At 47.5% G+C, this 20,398-nt stretch overlaps 1 protein-coding gene across 1 annotated transcript; it reads left to right on the top strand.

Annotated features, from left to right (window-relative positions):
• The first annotated feature begins 10,663 nt into the window (after nt 1-10,663).
• Nucleotides 10,664-11,539, top strand: LOC132574836 (mas-related G-protein coupled receptor member H-like). The gene has a single exon (XM_060243067.1). The coding sequence runs from the start codon at nt 10,664-10,666 to the stop codon at nt 11,537-11,539; it is 876 nt and encodes a 291-aa protein (XP_060099050.1).
• The last annotated feature ends 8,859 nt before the right edge of the window (nt 11,540-20,398 follow it).

The following is a 20,398-nucleotide window of genomic DNA, read 5'->3' as shown; positions in this document are numbered from 1 at the left end:
TGAGCACTGACCCATAGGTAGGTGACTGTTTCCGCCATGGGTGAAGCGGGGAAGGAGAGGGAAATGGGCAGGCTTGCAAGCACGAAATTAACCGTAATCGTGTCGCCGCACCGGTTGAATAGATAGAGGACCGCTGCCTCAAGAAATTCATCGAGTTTCTTTTCAGTACTACCAGCTTCTGGGAACACAATTGAAAACAGCAGGAGTCGGTAGCTAGTTTTGCTTTCAGCATCCTGGATTGGACTGTTACTTTAAATTTTGATCCATGGACTATGAGCTTGATTTAAATGCTATGGATTACATTGTATAAAAGTATATTAAATACAAAAGGATATGCATGGGCATAGTATGATGTTCTGAAATGCTTTACACACAGTGTTTTGCTGGTTTATAAGTTCCGGGCAGCTGCAGAAGCAGCAGTGAATTTGTGGCAAATTTGGTTCTCCTGTGAAAACACATTGGTCCTTTTCTCAGGTGCCTCCCCTCCCTCCTTTAGGCTGTCCCACTGGAAGGAGAGACAGAATTAAAGAGGGTGGCATAGGGTTCCCCCTCAGTTTCATAGCTCTTATAGGAGCTGTATTTACTAACCTTGGTGTCAAGGCAAAGAGAGATGCATAAGGATGCAAACAGTGGTCAGTGATTTGTATGTTTCCTTGTTCCGCTGGTGCCAAAAACCAAGTCCCTAACCTTGCACTGTGCTGGTGTTATGGGGAATGTTATTCCCATCTCTCTCTCTCTCTCTCTCTCTCTCTCTTGTTGACAACCACAAACATATGTGCAAACTTATCTTTCTGTGCAAAGAAAGTATTAATAAAAATATGCTTTAATAAAAACAGGTGTGTGTGATATTTGTTCATGTCTTGCAGCTCTCAATTGTTTAACGTGTATTCTATGTGACTCCCTTGTTAAGCAAGTTTGGCCACCCCTGCACTATTGCATGCTCCAGGCTTTCTGACAGAGGGGTTCATGGATCATTCTCCCCCTCTCCCCGAACTTTGTTGAAAATGTATTGTGGTTATTGCGAGTGGGAATTCCCTTGGACTTTTAACGATAGAGCATAGGATCCAGCCCGCAATATTTTGTGATTGCAGTATTATAGTATTATTATTTGTGCAAAATAGACCTTTTTGTTGGCCCTCCAGAGGGGCTGGTTGGCCAAAGTGTAAGACAGGATGCTGGACTAGATGGACCACTGGTCTGACCAACAGGGCTCTTCTGATGCTCCTATCAGGGAAAGTCTTTGGCCGCTATGCCCTGTTGTTGGCCCTCCAGAGGGACTGGTTGGCTGCTGTGTAAGACAGGATGCTGGACTAGAATCAGAGAATCATAGAGTTGGAAGGGACCTCCAGGGTCATCTAGTCCAACTCCCTGTACAATGTAGGAAACTCACAAACACCTCCCCAAAAATTCACAGGATCTTCATTGCTGTCAGATGGCCATCTAGCCTCTGTTTCAAAACCTCCAAGGAAGGAGATCCCACCACCTCCTGAGGAAGCCTGTTCCACTGAGGAATCATTCTAATTGTCAGGAAGTTCTTCTTAATGTTGAGCCAGAAACCCTTTTGATTTAATTTCAACCCTTTGGTTCTGATCTGACCTTCTGGGGCCACAGAAAACAATTCCACACCATCCTCTAGATGACAGCCCTTCAAGTACTTGAAGATGGTGATCATATCACCTCTCAGCCATCTCCTCTCCAGGCTAAACATCCCCAGCTCCTTCAACCTTTCCTCATAGGACTTTGTCTCCAGACCCCTCACCATCTTTGTCGCCCTCCCCTGGACCCGTTCCAACTTGTCTATATCCTTCTTCAAATGTGGTACCCAAAACTGAACACTGATCTAGCAGGGCCCTTCTGATGTTCTCAAGAGAGTAGAGAGGATGATCAGGGACCTGGAGGCCAAACCCTATCAGGAAAGGTTGAGAGGGAATAGGATGGAGTATCTGAAAGGCCTTCGTTTAGAGGAGGGCAGGGAGCTGTTCCTGTTGGCAGCAGAGACCAGGACTGGGGTTATATTATTGCGGGAGAGGGACTGGCTGAATATTAGGAGGGTTTTTTTTTTTACATTGAGAATTCTTATTCTTTTTCTTATGTTCTAAACTTGTTGAGAGAATAACTTATACCTTTCTGTCTCCTGCTCTGAACCAGGAGGTCTCTGCTTGTTTTTTAAATTGATTTTAATGTTTTAAAACATTAAACATTAAAAAACACTCTGTGTCACACAGTGGCCAAAAATTTCTCTCTCGGCTTGGCTTCGCGAACGAAGATTTAAGAAGGGTGCAGTAGTCCACGTCTGCTGCAGGCTCGCTGGTGGCTGACAAGACCGATGCGGGACAGGCAGGTCCGGCCACAGCGGCTGCAGGGAAAAGTCTGATTTGGGGTTGGTACTGTAGCAGTGCGATTCTTCCTCAATCTCCTTTTGTCCTTGGAAATTAGTTATTTGTGTTTTGTACATTTTGTAAATCATTAAGTGTCACCACAAGCATCGTGTTCCACTGCACTAGGCAGGCCTGAGGCAGAACCCTAACGTGTGCCTCCCCCCCAGTAGATTTTTCGTTTGTGCATGTTGCACACACGTGGCATGATGGCATCACCAAGAGGTGACGTTATCACCCCTGGGCACTCAGCACATCCCCTCTGCAGCGCTCAGTAGGTGCTGGAGAGGAGACGCTCCCCTGACCCCTTAAGCCAAGAAAAAATATTAGTAAGTTTCTCTCTGCAGCACTCGCCGAGTTCGGCGGGTGCTGCAGATGGAAGCGAGTCCAAGGCTTGGAAACGGCATGAGCAGGGCGCCCACCCCTGCTGGGAGCTGGTGCTCTAGGCATTTGCCTGGTTTGCCTACTACCACATGCCGGCCCTGGAACTAGGGTGAAAATATTTGTGTGCCAGCACATGCTAGCACATCTTAGCAATTTGGAGAATTGTGGGATGGAGCCCGAAAAAGGTGGAGTTTGGGGAGGGGAGGAGTGTCATGAGCCCTGAGGAGGGGGAACTGGAAGGGCTAACAGACCAGGAAGAACCAACAGCTGGGCCGTCAATCCAGGCACCCACACCGGCTGTTGACCATCAGTCTCCTTCAAGCTCTTTCCCTCCCATCTCAAGAATGCGCACACGACTTCGACAGACACTGTCAGAAAACAGACGCGTCGTACACCAATGCTTCAGATCTCTTAGCCCTGATTACTAGGGGAACTACGGCCACCCAGGAAGCAGGCTGATTGATGTGCCCATATAACTCACTCCCAGGACTTGGCAACCTCGTGGAAGCAACAAGTCGATTCCCTGGCTTGCATCTATGCTCCCTCCTAATTCCAGTTCCTGACCGGTTTGAATTCCTTGGCATCCCGACCCTTTGACTTTGGACACTGACTTCTCCTTCTGGTTTGCGATTTTGCTCTGGTGACTTGGCTCCTGACTGACTCCTTGAACTTTGACTTTGGACCGGCTTTAGACTCCCTCCTGCCTGCGCCCTGAGACATGACAAGGAGCTCAATGGGATATGGGTTTTGGTTTTGACCTTTAAAGCCCTGAACGGCCTGGGAGCAGCATATCTACGGGACTGCCTTTCCCACATACCCACCAAAGAGCTTTACACGATTGATCAACATTTGCTGGTGATCCCCGGCCCAAAAGCAGTCCACTTAGCCTCAATCTGAGCCAAGGCATTTTCTGTCCTGGCCCCTACCTGGTGGAGCAAGCTCCCACAGGATATTAGGGCCTGTTGCAGTTCCACAGCCCCTGTAAGGCAGAGCTGTTCCACCAGGCTTTCAACTAAGGTGGTGGGCATTTGTCAATCTGGGGCCTCCCTGCTGCTGCCGTTGTTGTTGAGTAAGCTGTGAAATGGTGAACTTGTCTGCACTACCAAAAGCCAGGCGAAGAGGTCTGCAAAGCTCTTCTGTGCGAGATCGAATTCCACATCGCAACGGAGACTGACGTATAGCTTCATTTCCATCCCAAAGTTTAACATTTCCTGGAACTCCCTCTCTCTCCAGAACAAAGTTGGAGCCCAGCAGCACCTTTAAGACTGTTCTATTCAGAATGTCAGCTTTCGTGTGCATGCAACCTTCATCAGACATCATCTCTCTCTCTGTGTCAGTATCCCAGCCACTCCATGCCCTGAAGAGCTGACTTCTTTTTGCCAGAAATACACCCATCAGTTTCCCATCCCTCCTTGAGTTCCACCAGACAGAGAGAGAGAGAAGAGTGGATGTTGAAGGAAAACTCTTCTGCCAATGGAGGCTGGCTGCCAAATGATGCACATCAAAGTCTCAGATCAAAGGCCGGTTGCCCAAGGAAGCGCCTCAAAGACTCCGATCAGTCAGCAGCCAGAGCACTAAAGACCAACTCTCAGGTTCTCTGCCTCTCCAAACTGGAAATCCAGCCTAGACTGCTGAGAGCTCCATCTCAAGACACTCCTCCTAGATGCAGTTCTGAGTGAAGAGGAGTGTCTCTCAACAACAAACAACCATAAGCAAGAGACCTGGAAATCTGAGAAGGCTGGGAGGGATCTCTGTGGAGATCTGCATGGGAGGATGCTGCCAAAGCCTGAGAGCAGCCGGTTCAAGGGACAAGGACTTGCGAAACAGAGGGCAGCAAGAAAGGGAGGGCTCTGCACTGCCACGCCCAGGGAGTGTCAAGAGCTGGAGGAGACGCCAAGCAGACAGAAGCACTCGGAAGAACCACACTGACCACCAGACGGTGCTCAGTCCATCAGCATTGCGGTGATCAGTCCATCAGCATTGGAAGTTTCAGTTCCCTCCAGGGACAACCTGGGAAGAGATTGCAAGCGAAAGCCGGTGAGGATTCTATGTAAGTTTTGCTTTTTCTTTTAAAAAGAGAACTTTTTGCTTCCCCTGCTCCCTTTCCCAACAAGCAGGCTTCTTCTCTGTTCTCTGTTTCCAAAGAACAGGTAACTCAGAAGGTTCTTAAAAGATTCTGGAGAAAGGCTGCCCTGCTTTGGAGAACTTCTGGCTCTCCCACCCCGACCCCTTCCGAAGAGGGCACAGTTAGGTTGGTCCAGATGGGCAGCCATGTTGGTCTGAAGCAGCAGAACCAATTTTGGATGTGTTTGGATGAGAGAAGAGCCTGAGTGTCTCTGCAACCCCCGCGTCTAAATCCTACAGTTGCTAACCTCCAAGTGTGTCCAATCCAAAGCCACTAGGGCACACAACCCAAAATTGCTGCGAAACACTTGAACATATGAAGCTGCCTTCTACTGAATCAGACCCTCGGTCCATCAAAGTCAGTATTGTCTTCTCAGACTGGCAGCGGCTCTCCAGGGTCTCAAGCTGTTTTTCACACCTATTTGCCTGGACCGTTTTTAGTTGGAGATGCCGGGGATTAAACCTGGGACCTTCTGCTTACCAAGCAGATGCTCTACCACTGAGCCACTGTCCCTCCCCAAGAATTATACAAGAATTATGGGAAAATGAATAACACATTTAATAACACATGCTGACTCACTGGAAGACCATTAAACAGTTCCTAAAGAGCACTCACTCCATTTCATGCTGCTCTGACAGACCAAAGAAGGATTTTTTTTTTTTTACAAATTCTAAGGGCTCCGTAGAACTCCAATATTCCATGCTTGAGTCCCTGCTTGACTCGTATATGATGTGATTGTATCACTTGTTTCAGCTTGTCCAACATGCATGCTCTTGAGCAAGTGAACAGGGAAATGGATGCTTACCGGTGTACCATTACGCAGTTCCATCTCCAAGGAAATTTTGGACTTTTTTTGGAATATTGGCGCTCTACGGAGCCCTTAGAATTTGTAAAAAAAAACCCTTCTTCGGTTTGTCAGAGCAGCATGAAATGGAGTGAGTGCTCTTTAGGAACTGTTTAATGTTCTTCCAGTGAGTCGGCATGTGTTATTAAATGCGTTATTCATTTTTCCATAATTCTTGTAAAAGTGTTTTGCAGCAATTTTTGGTTGTGCGCCCTTGTGACTTTGGATTGGACTCTCGTTGACACATCAACCTCCAAGTGGGGCCTGAAGTTTCCCCAGAATTATATATGATCTCCAGATGACAGAGATCAGATCCCCTGGGGAGAAAAGGGGGAAAGGACTTCAAAAGAGCCCTGCTGGATCGGACCTGTGGTCCATCCAGTCCAGCATCCTGTCTCACACAGTGGCCAACCCATTCCCCCGGAGGGCCAACAACAGGGCATAGATTCTGAGGCCTTCATTAGAACTTCAGAAGAACCCTGCTGGATCAGACCAGTGGTCCATCTAGTCCAGCATCCTGTCTCACACAGTGATCAACCAGTTCCTCTGGAGGGCCCCCAACAGGGCACAGTGGCCAACACCTTCTCCTGATTAAAAAAAAACCCAATGAGAAGCCCTGCTGAATCAGACCAATGGTCCATCTAGTCCAGCATCCTGTCTGACACAGTCATATAGAGGATGGTGCGGAATTGTTTTCTGTGGCCCCAGAAAGTAAGACTAGAACCAATGGGTTGAAATTGAATCAGAATTGTTTCTGGCTCAACATTAGGAAGAACTTCCTGACCGTTAGAGCAGTTCCTCAGTGGAACAGGCTTCCTCGGGAGGTGGTGGGCTCTCCTTCCTTGAAGGTTTTTCAACAGGAGCTAGATGGCCATTTGACAGCAATGCTGATCCTGTGAATTTAGGGGGAGGTATTTGTGAAAGTCCTACATTGTGCAGGGGGTTAGACTCAATAATTCTACAGTGGCCAACAACAGGGCATAGTGGCTGAGGGTCTCCCCAGAGGTTGCCTCCTGGATTCAGAGGCTTAATGCCTCTGAATGTGGAGGTTCCTTTCAGTCACCATGGCTCCTAGCCGTTGGTCGACTTCTCCTCCATGAATTGATGTAATCCCCCTTTGCAAGCAGTTTATTTCTGTGGCCGTGACTCCATCCTTTGGCAGCAAATTCTACGTTTTTATCACTCTCTGTTGTAAAGTAGGCTTCCTTTCCATCCCTCCTGAACTGACTGCCCATCAGCTTCAGGTGGTGGACTTTACAGCATCTCACCACCACCACCCCCGAGCTCCTTCCCCAAATGAAATGCTTCCAAGGCTCCAACCCCCAATTCTCCAGGAATTTCCAGTCCAGAGCTGGCAACCTGGTTTGGAGAGCCGGTTTGATGTAGTGATTAAGTGTGCAGACTCTTATCTGGGAGAACCGGGTTTGATTCCCCACTCCTCCACTTGCACCTGCTGGAATGGCCTTGGGTCAGCCATAGCTCTGGCAGAGGTTGTCCTTGAAAGGGCAGCTGCTGTGAGAGCCCTCTCCAGCCCCACCCACCTCACAGGGTGTCTGTTGTGGGGGAGGAAGGTAAAGGAGATTGTGAGCCGCTCTGAGACTCTTCGGAGTGGAGGGCGGGATATAAATCCAATATCTTCTTCTTCTTCTTCTTCTTCAACCCTAGAAAACATGTTAAGGCTGCCCAACTGCTATAGCTTCAAAAGTGGAGGATGAACCTTGGGTTCTGGTGGGTTTTAGGGCTGCCATGTCCTTTCTGGCCCCTGGTGGGAGCTGGGAGGTAGGGTTACCATTCCAGAATGGAAAACTCCTGGAGATATAAGGTGGAGCCAGGGAAAAGATGAGGACCTCCATGGGTTCTGGTGCCAAAGAGACCTCAGTGGGGAGAAAAGGAAGGATTTAAAAGCACCTGCTGATGTGACCTTGAGTCAGTCACTTATTCTTGCAGAGCTGTTCCACTCAAGAGAGCCAGTTTGGTGTCGTGGTTAAGTGTGCGGACTCTTATCTGGGAGAACCCGGTTTGATTCCCCACTCCTCCACTTGCTCCTGTTGGAATGGCCTTGGGTCAGCCATAGCTCTCGTAGGAGTTGTCCTTGAAAGGGCAGCTGCTGTGAGAGCCCTCTCATCCACACCCACCTCACAGGGTGTCTGTTGTGGGGGAGTATTGGAGATTGTAAGCCGCTCTGAGTCTCTGATTCAGAGAGAAGGGCAAGGTATAAATCTGCAATTCTTCTTCTTCTGTTTGGTGTAGTGGTTAAGTTCACGGACTCTTATCTGGGAGAACCGGGTTTGATTCCCCTCTCCTCCACTTGCAGCTGCTGGAATGGCCTTGGGATAGCTCTCGTAGAATTTCCTTAGAAGTGCAGCTTCTGGGAGAACTCTCTCAGCCCCACCTTCCTTGCAGGGTGTCTATTCCCAATTTCTTACAGTCAATTATTACGGTCTATTGTGGGGGAAGAAGATAAAAGAGATTATAAGCAGCGCTGACTCTGATTTACAGAGAAGGGAGTATATCTACAGTCGTCTTCTTCTTCTTTATCTCAGAGCTCTCTCAGCTCCACCTACCTCCCAGGCAGTGTTCCCTCTCAGCTGAGTTAGTGTGAGCTAGCTCACAGATTTTTAGCCTTCAGCTCACCCATTTTTGCCTTTGCTCAGGAAGGATGACCCCAGAGCACACTCATTGATGCAGCAGCTCACAACTTTCATGCCGGTAGCTCATGAAGTAGAATTTTTTTGCTCACAAGACTCCACAGCTTAGTGGGAGTATTGCTCACAGGGTGTCTGTTGTGGGGAGGAGGAGGGGGAGGAGACTGTAAGCTGCTCTGAGACTCCCTCAGGTACCCAGTGCAGGGTATAAACCTAGTCTTTTCTTTTTCTCTTCTAAATGAAACAAACTCAAGTAATAACTCTTCAACATTTCAGGCAGGAGAGAGAGAGAGAGCCAGACAGACAGACAGACAGAGAGAGAGAGAGAGAGAGAGAGAGAGAGACAGACAGAGAGAGAGACAGACAGACAGACAGACAGAAAGACACACACACAGAGAAATGCTTTTTCTTAGGTCCAACCAAAGTATCTCAAGATGATGAGCAAACCTTTGAGTTCCCCAGCTTGCTCCATCCTGGTGAATATTTAGAACCTTTTCTTTCTGAAAGGAAGGAGAACAGAATGTTTCAAGCAAGATGGAATACCTGCAGCATTAGATTCTGAAAAGGGAACACAAGGTATGTTACAGGCTTAATTGGATCCCATTACAGAAGCTGTTTGTAGCCATGCAGCTTTCTGGAGTCCATTAAAAAAAAAATTAAAATGGCAGCCTAATGGATATGTTGGCAGAGCTCTAGAAATAATCCAAGCCACTCTTTGGAGTTTGCCTTCATACAATTTACTGCAACAGGTTTTCGCAGAAAAACAGTAACTGACTGCAGACCAGTAATGCAACAGAGAGGCCTTTGGAGTTCATGCACTAACTAACACATACTAGCACACAGCGCAGAGAGAAACAACAAGAGGTAGTCAGAAATGCAAGCGAAAAACATTCATTAAGCCTTGAAAACTAGAGAATGCTCTGCAGCTCCCCCTAGGGTACAAATAGGCTAAACTACTCTTACAGCAATCATAGAATTCTAGAGTTGGAAGGGGCCTCCAGGATCATCTAGACCGACCCCCTACACAATGCAGGAAACTCATGAATACCTCCCCCTAAATTCACAGGATCAACATTGCTGTCAGATGGCCATCTAGCCTCTGTTTAAAAACCTCCAAGGAAGGCGAGCCCACCACCTCCCGAGGAAGTCTGTTCCACTGAGGAACCGCTCTGTCAGGAAGTTCTTCCTAATGTTGAGCCGGAAACTCTTTTGATTTAATTTCAACCCATTAGTTCTGGTCTTACCTTTCGGGACCACAGAAAACAATTCCGCACCATCCGAGCCTGTCTGCCTGCCTGTCTGTCTGTCTGTCTGTCTGTCTGTCTGTCTGTCTGTCTGTCTATCTATCTATCTATCTATCTATCTATCTTAGGCAATTTATAGTCCGCCCTTTCCCAAGGATGGACTCAGGGTGGATAACAACATTCTAAAAACAGGATAAAAACACCAGTTAAAACCAGAGCGATGTGGACAATACAGTAGGGCAGATCATACAAATTATAAATGGAGGCTCAGTTGGGCACATATTATATGAACCGAAGATAGTAAATAAAATAAATTTATGTTACAGCAGACATGGATCGCCACATAGGGCCAGCTGGTGGAGTAGGACGCCCGCTGCCTCAACCAAAGGCCTGATGGGATAGCTCCATTTTACAGGCCCTACGAAAAGATAACAATTTGTGAGGGCCTGAATCTCTAGAAGGAGCTGATTCCATCGGGTTGGGGCCAAGGCTTAAAAGACCATGACCTTGTTTGAGGCAAGGTGGACGTCCTTTGGGCCAGGGATGGTCAGCAGATGTTGTATGCCGGATCATAGTGATCTCCGGGGCACACATGGGGAGAGGCAGTCCCGTAGATACCGGTCTGTTCTGTTTTAAAGGATTATTGTGTGGATTTATTTGAAGTGCTTGAACATGAAACCGTCCCATTCATGCTCAACTCAATTATCAACATCATCTTAGGCAGACGAGAATAGCCTGAACTGAGGTGATTCATTTCCCTTTCGGAGTTCCAACTGAGGGCACTGATCCCTACCAAGCGAGCTGTTGCACCTCTTTAAACTGCACTCCGGTTTCCCTTTTGCAGGAATTAAATCGATTCATGTTGTATCCGTTTCGTTGGGCTGTCTTCGCTCACAAAGTAGGAGTCTAAGATGGGAACGGCCAACCGTTCTCCGAGTCTCTTTCCAAAAGAATGACCTAATTCCCTCCTTCCTCTTTCCAAACAGATACCGGTATAGAAAAGCCACCCGGACAGCTGCTGTTTCATTCAAGTGGCACGGAGCACGATGGATCGTGAAGTGTTTTGTTATAGCTTTCTAACTGCGGTCATCCTGACCTGCGTATTTGGCTGTGTGGGGAACGGGCGCATTATCTGGCTGCTTGGCTTCCATATAAAAAAAAACACTTTCAGCACATACATTCTGCACTTGGCCGTGGCAGATTTGGGGACTGTGGCATTTTTGACCCTGTCCCTGATTGTTTATTTCTTCCAGAAACCCTCATTTTTTGTCCTGTACACCTTCTTCCTCGGGACGTGTATGGCCAGTTTGGGCTTCCTGACCGTCATCAGCATGGAGAGGTGCGCGTCGGTTCTTTTCCCGCGCTGGTACCAGCACCATCGCCCCAAACGTCTCTCCACCAGGTTGTCCTTCTTGATCTGGGCCCTGGCAGGCATGTTCTGCGGCTTGGAGGTATTTGCTTACGTGGCCTACGGCGTGTGGGAGAATCGCATCGTCGCGGTCATAATCGTGGTGGACTTCTGGGTCTTGCCTTCCCTCGTGACTATCTGCACTTTTGTCCTGCTCGTCGGGCTTTGTTGCCAATATGAGAACCATCCTCCCGGGAATTTAAATACCGTAATTATTTTAATGCTCCTTTTCTTCCTCATCTTTGGCGGTCCGTGGATCGTAATGAACTCCCTGAATCTTTTCCATGGCCCTCTTTTGGTCCTCGCGTTCTTCCATCTCTTCTTTTCTGTGAATAGCAGCATCAAGCTGATATTTTATTACTTAGTAGGGAGGCAGCGGAAGTGTCACACCACAGAACCCCTGCTCATCAAACTCCAGAGAGTTTTCCAGGATGAAGGAAATGCTACTGAGGGCAGAGAACTGATGAGGATGAATCTAACCCCCGAAGAAATTTGCAGCATCCAAACTGCATAAAAAAAAAAAAATGATCCTCTTGGGATGACTTAACTTTAACCATTGATTTTTTTTTTTTAAGCCGAGAGGTACACAAACATGAACCTACTGTAGAAATTGCTGATCTGCTTTTTGCGAGTCACGATTCGGTATTTTTTTTTTCCCCATTGTAGAGCTGCTTGTCCTGTGCATGGGAAAAATCTAAGAAACGTATAGATGTTTACATCATTTCTATCACATCATATGAACACATGAAGCTGCCTTCTACTGAATCAGATCCTCGGTCCATCAAAGTCAGTATTGTCTGCTCAGACTGGCAGCGGCTCTCCAGGGTCTCCAGCTGAGGTTTTTCACGTCTATTTGCCTGGACCCTTTTTAGTTGGAGATGCCGGGGATTGAACCTGGGACCTTCTGCTTATCAAGCAGATGTTCTACCACTGAGCCACAGACCCATTCATGGCTCTCCAGGGTCTCAAGCTGAGGTTTTTCACGCCTACTTGCGTGGAGCCTTTTTAGTTGGAGATGCTGGAGATTGAACCTGGGACCTTCTGCTTCCCAAGCAGATGTTCTACCACTGAGCCACAGACCCATTCATGGCTCTCCAGGGTCTCTAGCTGAAGTTTTTCACGTCTATTTGCCTGGACCCTTTTTAGTTGGAGATGCCAGGGATTGAACCTGGGACCTTATGCTTACCAAGCAGATGCTCTACCACTGAGCCACCGTCCCTCCCCTTCAAACCTATCACCACAGTTGCAAGCAAAAAAAGAGTTTCGAGTGCGGACAGGGTTACCTGTCCCCCATGGCCACTGGCGGGGGATAGTGGGGTTGGGTTATCAAATCCAGGTTGGGAAACTCCTGGAGATTTGGGGATGGAGCCTGGGGAGGACAAGGACTTCAGCAGGGTACCATGCCTTAGAGTCCATCCTCCATAGGATCCATTATCTCCAGGGGAGCTGACCTCTGACCTTTATATATATATATATATATTTCTTCATTAGAAGTCCATTAGAATAATTTTTGAGCGTGGTCAAGTGCAGTCCAAGATATTATTGGAAGTAAAGAACAAATTTCTGGGGTCTTTGTCTGGACTCGGACTTGGTGGACTTCTGGACATCATTACGTATTGACAGAGCTTTTTAAAAAAGCAGGAACTCACAGGAACGCAGTTCCGGCTGGGTTGTTGTCGGGGGGGTGTGGCTTAATATGTAAATGGGTCCCTGCTGGACTTTTTCTACAAAAAAGCCCCTGTGTGGAACAACGGTGACATCAGAGGGTGTGGCCTAATATTCAAATGAGTTCCTGCTGGGATTTTCCTACCCCAAAAGCCCTGCATGTTGACATGAACTGAACTCAGGACTTGTGTATTTATTTGTATGATGTCACGGTGTAACTCTTCCAATATGTGGTGGCTTCGATTATGGCAATTGTGGTGTGTTTCTGGGATTTGCTGTATTAATTATGAGATGTATATCCAGTACAAGACATAATCCGATTGAAATACAAAGTCCAATATCATAGTCCAATAGTCAGTTTTCTCAGTCGATTAAAAGGGCATGTGCCTTGGAATTCCAGTTCTTATACTTTTAAATTCTCAAACGATGGAACTTAGAATGTTGAAAGGATGCTCTGATTCTACCTCTAATGGAGTCCGCTAGCCTTTAGCCTTGTGCGCGAAGCCTTCCTCAAAGAGGGGGCAGAATGCATCCTATCCTTCCATTATTTTTGAATCTACAAACACAACATTCCATATCCATATGCATCTATCTGATCTTTTTTAAAAAATAAATAAAATGTAATAAGAATTAACAGGCAAAAAAGAAGGTGTACGATGTAGGCAATGATGAAACACACAAAGGCAAAAACACCCATATACAGAAGACAAGGAGTGTACTGATTAATAGTAAGACTTTGCGATATATGGAGCGTTTTGCAAGCGAACCAATGTAAAAGGGATCATTGTCTATTGTCTCAAGAACAGGGGACCAATGAGCTATAAAATGTAGTTGAGCTTGATACAGATCGACTCAATTTAAACCTGCTGAAATTTTGTCCATAATTATATAGTCCCAAACCTTGAATAGCCAAGATTCAATTGTCAAAGCTTTGATATATTTCCACGAATGAGCTAATACTGACTTTGCAGCACTTCACAATTACCAGAGGTATTTTGGCTTGAGATCTATCTGATCTTCCTGATATTTCTAAGTGGATATATCGAACTGTGATTTTCCACTTGCACTTGCACCTGCTGGAATGGCCTTGGGTCAGCCATAGCTCTGGCAGAGGTTGTCCTTGAAAGGGCAGCTGCTGTGAGAGCCCTCTCCAGCCCCACCCACCTCACAGGGTGTCTGTTGTAGGGGAGGAAGGTGAAGGAGATTGTGAGCCGCTCTGAGACTCTTCGGAGTGGAGGGCGGGATATAAATCCAATATCTTCTTCTTCTTCTTATGAGGGCCGGATCATCACCTTGCCGGGCTGGTCCATGTGCATCATAACATGTAATGCCAAGTAGGGGAGATATAAACTTTATAAAGAACACAGACAAATCCACCTCACTAGCTTGTGGAGACTCAGTCAACAGAAAGAAGAGAGGCTTGGTGCAGCAACTCTGCTGTGTGATGAAGAAGAAGAAGAAGAAGAAGAAGAAGAAGAAGAAGAAGAAGAAGAAGAAGAAGAAGAAGAAGAAGAAGAAGAAGAAGAAGAAGAAGAAGAAGAAGATGATGATGATGATATTGGATTTATATCCCGCCCTCCACTCCGAAGAGTCTCAGAGCAGCTCACAATCTCCTTTCCCTTCCTCCCGCACAACAGACACCCTGTGAAGTGGGTGGGGCTGGAGAGGGCTCTCACAGCAGCTGCCCTTTCAAGGACAACCCCTGCCAGAGCTATGGCGGACCCAAGGCCATTCTGGCAGGTGCAAGTGGAGGAGTGGGGAATCAAACCCGGTTCTCCCAGATAAGAGTCCGCACACTTAACCACTACACCAAACTGGCTCTCAAGAGAGAGCCTGGCGAAGCTAGCTCTTTTTCCCCCACTTCCTCCCCAAGAGAGGAGCTTTGCTCTGTAGCTCCTGCGCAACTGAGCAAGCCTGGCAAAGCAAGTTGGGATGCAGAAGAAAGCAAGAGGAGAGAGAAGGAAGCAGACAACAGTGAATTGATCATAAGCCTGATAGGATCCCTCTGGGGGCGTGATTTGGCCTCCAGGCTGCATGTTTGACACTCCTGCTCTAATGGTTGTGATATCGCCCGTTCCAATCTTGGTAATTTTACCCAGCTCACTCGCTTCTGGTATCTTAATAGCAGGCTTGCCAGTCTCCAAGTGGGCCTGAAGATCATCAGATTACAGAAACCAGGTCCTCTGGAGGAAATGCCTGATGCTGAGATCCTAGTGGTACCTCAAACTGAATAACCTGTATATCATCGCAGATGGAAAACTAGGGTTGCCAATCCCCAGTGGGGGGCAGGGGATCCCCTGATTCGGAGGACTTCCCCCCACTTCAGGGTTATCCAAAAGCTGGGGGAGAGAGGGAAATGTCTGCTGGGCACTCCATTATACCCGATGCAGATCAGTTCCCATAGAGCGGGGGTGGCCAAACTGCAGCTCCGGAGTCACATGTGGCTCTTTCACACATCTTGTGTGGCTCTCGGAGCCCCCATCACATTGTTGGTCAGCTCGGAGAAGGCATCCGTCTCTTTAAATCACTTCTCCAAGCCAAGCCAGTGGCTTGGGACATGCATTATAAGTTGCTTTCTTTCCACCTCTCCCTCCATCCTCCCTATCCATCTTACTTCCTGCCTGCCTGCCTGCCTGCCTGCCTTTCCTACCTTTGGAGAGCCAGTTTGGTGTAGTGGTTAAGTGTGCGGACTCTTATCTGGGAGAACCGGGTTTGATTCCCCACTCCTCCACTTGCAGCTGCTGGAATGGCCTTGGGTCAGCCATAGCTCTGGCAGAGGTTGTCCTTGAAAGGGCAGCTGCTGTGAGAGCCCGCTCCAGCCCCACCCACCTCACAGGGTGTCTGTTGTGGGGGAGGAAGGTAAAGGAGATTGTGAGCCACTCTGAGACTCTTCGGAGTGGAGGGCGGGATATAAATCCAATATCTTCTTCTTCTTCTTCTTCTTCCTACCTGCCTTGCGGCTCTCAGACATCTGACATTTATGTCTTATGGCTCTCAAACATCTGATGTTTATTCTACTTGGCTCTTATGTTAAGCTAGTTTGGCCACCCCTGCCATAGAGTATAATGGAAACCTATCGGTGGACATCTGGGGCTCTGAGAGGGGGGTTGTTTTTTGAGGTAGAGGCACCAAATTTTCAGCATAGCTTCCAGTACTTCTCCCCAAAATACCCTTCAAAAAGATTGGACCAGGGGGTCCAGTTCTATGAACCCCAAAAGAAGGTCCCCCTATCAATTATTTCTAAAGGAGGAAGGCATTGAAAAGGAGTGCGGTCCCTTTAAATGTGGTGGCCAGAACTCCTTTCTGAGTTCAATCATGCTTGTCACATCCTCGCTCCTGGCTCCGCCCCCACTACACCAAACCGGCTCTCTTATCCTCTTAATGTTCATTAAATTCATCCGCTGCTCTCCTTGCAATGGTTGGGGCTCGCTGCCCCTATTTCGATGTCTATAGCTATTTCATCAGTACATTGGACTGAGAAACCATGACTAGTCTAAGACCAAATGGTGAGTTTGTTAGGCAAATTGCCCTAAGAATAGGGTTCTGGGGAATTTAGCGTGGTGGGCAATCAGCCTTTTAGCAAGATCTTGAGAATCTGTATATACAGAAGGTTTCTCCTTTGGAAGTCACTCAATAATGAGGCGATATTTGTCTAATAGTCAGGGTTTTTTATTATAGAATAAAGGCAAACATACAAGGGTATAAAGTCACACAACACACATACAGTCCTAATAAAAATAGGGTTGAAATAGACAGGGGTATACACACAGGTAGACAAACAGGGTATGCTCCAGAATGACAGTTTGGGCAAGGCATGGGTGGAGGTATGGGTGGAGGTGATTAAACAAACTTTATCTAAAAGTGACAGTAGAGGCCAAAATTGGTACCTAAGGTGACACCTGATCTACACAAAGAACTTTGTCTCTGGATGAAGCTGGCCTTCCTCTTCTGGCTTGCACCATCCTTTGTCTAAAGTTCCGTTGGGCGGACTTGGGCGGTCCAGCAGGATCCACGCCTAAGCTAAGCGTGATTGCCTTATGTAGATGTTTGAAACAGCTGTTGAGTACGTGAGCCTCTCGCTTCTCTGTCATGGAGTCTGGCTGTGCAGGAAAATGGTCACTGATGATGTTAGCCTACCAACATGGCTTTCATGGACAAGGTTGGAAACCGCTTGCCTGGGCAGTGGCGCGACTTCTTCCAGTGCAACAGCCGAGATGGTGCACACACGGAGCAGCTGGGAACCCATCCGTACTTCTGGCTAGCACTCTTCCAGAGATATAGAGTACTGTTGTAGCGCTGAGGCTGTTAGAAATCACATAACTCTCTTAGAAAATTGTAGGAAAAACATGTTTCACAGCAGATGTGTGTGAGTTGGAACGCCAGGCACCCTGGCAACCAAACGGGTGATTATGATGTCAGAAGAAGAAGAAGAAGAAGAAGAAGAAGAAGAAGATGATGATGATGATGATGATGATGATGATGATGATGATGATGATGATATTGGATTTATATCCCGCCCTCCACTCCGAAGAGTCTCAGAGCAGCTCACAATCTCCTTTATCTTCCTCCCCCACAACAGACACCCTGTGAGGTGGGTGAGGCTGGAGAGGGCTCTCACAGCAGCTGCCCTTTCAAGGACAACCTCTGCCAGAGCTATGGCTGACCCAAGGCCATGCCAGCAGGCGCAAGTGAAGGAGTGGTGAATCAAACCTGGTTCTCCCAGATAAGAGTCCACACACTTAACCACTACACCAAACTGACTCTTCCTATATAACTGAAATTAGGGGTCTTTCGCTCACAAGTTTCACTTTTTTTGCTGTATGAATTTTTTTTTAATTGTAAGGATATTGTTGATCTTGATGATCTATTGCTGGTATTTCTATTATTTTGCATTTCTACCGGAACTAGTAAAGGCAGAAGATGCAAGAGCTATTTTGGAAACCTGGGAAAGGCGATAATTCTACCACTGCTCTCCTTGCTGCAACTTTATTCATGACACTCATGCGCCATCTGGTGGCAAAGTCATGGAATAACACTTTCAAGGAGAAAATCACCTTTCCTGCATTTGTTTTCTAGCCACTTTTGCTACTGCTTGGAAACTCAGTCGGCTTCTTCGGAAAATAGGGTGGCCAAGTCCAATTCAAGAAATATCGGGGGACTTTGGGGGTGCAGCCAGGAGACTTTGGGGTGGAGCCAGGATACATTGGGGGTGGAGCCAGGAGCAAGGGTGAGACAAGCATAATTGAACTCCAAAGGGAGTTCCAGTCGTCACGTTTAAAGGAACCACACACCTTTTAAATCCCTTCCTTCCATAGGAAATAATGAAGGAAAGGGGCACCTGCTTTGGGGGCTCATAGAATCGGATGTCCTAGTCCAATCCTTTTGAAACTTGGGGGGTACTTTGTGGAGAGGCACTGGATTCTATACTGCAAATTTGGTGCCTCTACCTCAAAACGCAGCTTCCCCAGAGCCCCTCAGATCAATTCTTCATGATTTCCTATGGGAATAAGTCTCCATAGGGAATAATAGAGTTCCCAGCAGACATTTCTCTCCCCTCCCCTTGCTTTCTGATGACCCTGAAGTGGGGGGAGGGCCTCCAAGCCAGGGGATCCCCTGCCCCCACCCAGGAATTGGCAACCCTAATGAAAAAGCACGTTTAAAGCTGATGTGCTCTGGGAAGTCAGACCTGATTGGTCACAAAAAATTTCCACCTAGCCACATGAAGTCCAACATTCAATCCAACGCTCTTAAGTGCATTCACACTACACCAAATGATGCATTTTGCAACTGGGTTTTTGCTATTCTTACACAGTAAAAATCCAGTGGAGAAATGCATTATTTAGGATATTGCACCATCTGTGTCACACTGCGGCCCAAGCCCAGCTGCCATTGGGAGATCCACCAGTGGGGCCAGAACTCCAGAAGCCCTCCCACTGCTGCCCCCCAAGCACCAGGAAGACAGAGCATCACTGCCCCAGATACAGTGTTCCATCTGTTAAAAGGTAAAGGTAGTCCCCTGTGCAAGCACCAGTCGTTTCCAACTCGGGGGCGACGTTGCTTTCACAATGTTTTCACGGCAGACTTTTTAACGGCATGGTTTGCCATTGCCTTCCCCAGTCGTCTACACTTTCCCCCCAGCAAGCTGGGTACTCATTTTACTGACCTTGGAAGGATGGGAGGCTGTATCAACCTGGAGCCGGCTACCTGAACCCAGCCTCCATCGGGATCGAACTCAGGTCGTGAGCATAGCTTAGGACTGCAGTACTGCAGCTTTACCATTCTGCACCACAGGGCTCTTCCATCTGTAGTTTGTGGCTAATAGCCACTGATGGACCTCTGCTCCATATGTTTCTCCAGTCCCCTCTTGAAGCTGTCTATTCTTGTAGCTGCCATCACTTTTTGCGGTAGTTAATTCCACGCTAATTATTCTTTGTGTGGAAAAAGTACTTCCTTCATGTTAGGCATAGACTATGTGAAATCACCATGGAATTTTCAGTAAGCATATGTGTGTTCCGGGTCTCTCCCAATGCAACAAGAGGAGAAAGAAGCAGAATGGTCAAGCTGAGAGAAGGTAGACCAACTGTATCATTTCAGACTGCAGGTCACGTTTTTGAACGATCCCCGTTGTGAAAAATGAAACACCTTCTTGTAGAAAAGGAGTCATGGCTCAGCGGAAGAGCAGCTGCTTGGTAGGAAGAGGGTCCCAGGTTCCATCCCTGACATCTGCAAAGCTTTTTGGGAGCAGGAACGCACAGGAACACAGTTCCAGCTAGTTTGGTCAGGGGTGTAGCCTAACACGCAACAAAGCCCTGTGTGAAATAATGGTGGCATCAGGGAGTGTGGCCTAATGTGCAAATTAGTTCCTGCTGGCCATTTCCTGCAAAAAATGCCCTGGACTTCGGTATCTAAAAGAACCGATCCTAGCATCTCCAGTTAAGAAGGTAGGAGATGATGGGAAAAACCACTACCTGAGACCTTGGAGACCCACTGCCAGTCAGAATGGAAAATATTGGCCTCGATGGATCAAGGGTTTGATTCATAAGAACATGAGAGAAGCCATGTTGGATCAGGCCAATGGCCCATCCAGTCCAACACTCTGTGTCACACTTAAGAACATAAGAGAAGCTAGGCTGGATCAGGCCAATGGCCCATCCAGTCCAACACTCTGTGTCACATAAGAACATGAGAGAAGCCATGCTGGATCAGGCCAATGGCCCATCCAGTCCAACACTCTATGTCACACAGTGGCAAAAAAAAAACCAAGTGCCATCAGGAGGTCCACCAGTGTGGCCAGGACACTAGAAGCCCTCTCACTAGAAGCCCCCCAAGCACCAAGAATACAGAGCATCACTGCCCCAGACAGAGAGTTCCAACAATATGCTGTGGCTAATAGCCACTGATAGACCTCTGCTCCGGATGTTGATCCAATCCCCTTCAGCCGAAGGCAGCTTGATGTGTATAAAACTAGCACAACAGGAAATGTGTTCGACTACAACATTGCCCTCGATGGGCTGTATTATTGGCTTGCACGAAACTGTTGACACGGTGGTGCTTTCAAAAGTGGTGTCCTTCCCGTATTCCCTATGGAGACCGATTCCCATAGGAGAATTGATCTGTGGTTATTTGGTGTTTGGGGGGCTGTTTTTTGAGGTAGAGGCACCAAATTTGCAGAGTCGCACCCAGTGCCTCTCTTCACGATACCCTCCAA

The sequence above is a fragment of the Heteronotia binoei genome, chromosome 7 (genome assembly GCF_032191835.1).
Source record: "Heteronotia binoei isolate CCM8104 ecotype False Entrance Well chromosome 7, APGP_CSIRO_Hbin_v1, whole genome shotgun sequence".
In the NCBI taxonomy this organism is placed as follows: domain Eukaryota; kingdom Metazoa; phylum Chordata; class Lepidosauria; order Squamata; family Gekkonidae; genus Heteronotia; species Heteronotia binoei.
Note: the sequence above shows the minus strand (reverse complement) of the source record. Positions and strands in the feature narration are given on the sequence as shown.

Coding starts and splice junctions, on each gene's coding strand:
- LOC132574836 (XM_060243067.1), top strand. CDS start 10,664: ATGGATCGTGAAGTGTTTTGTTATAGCTTTCTAACTGCGGTCATCCTG.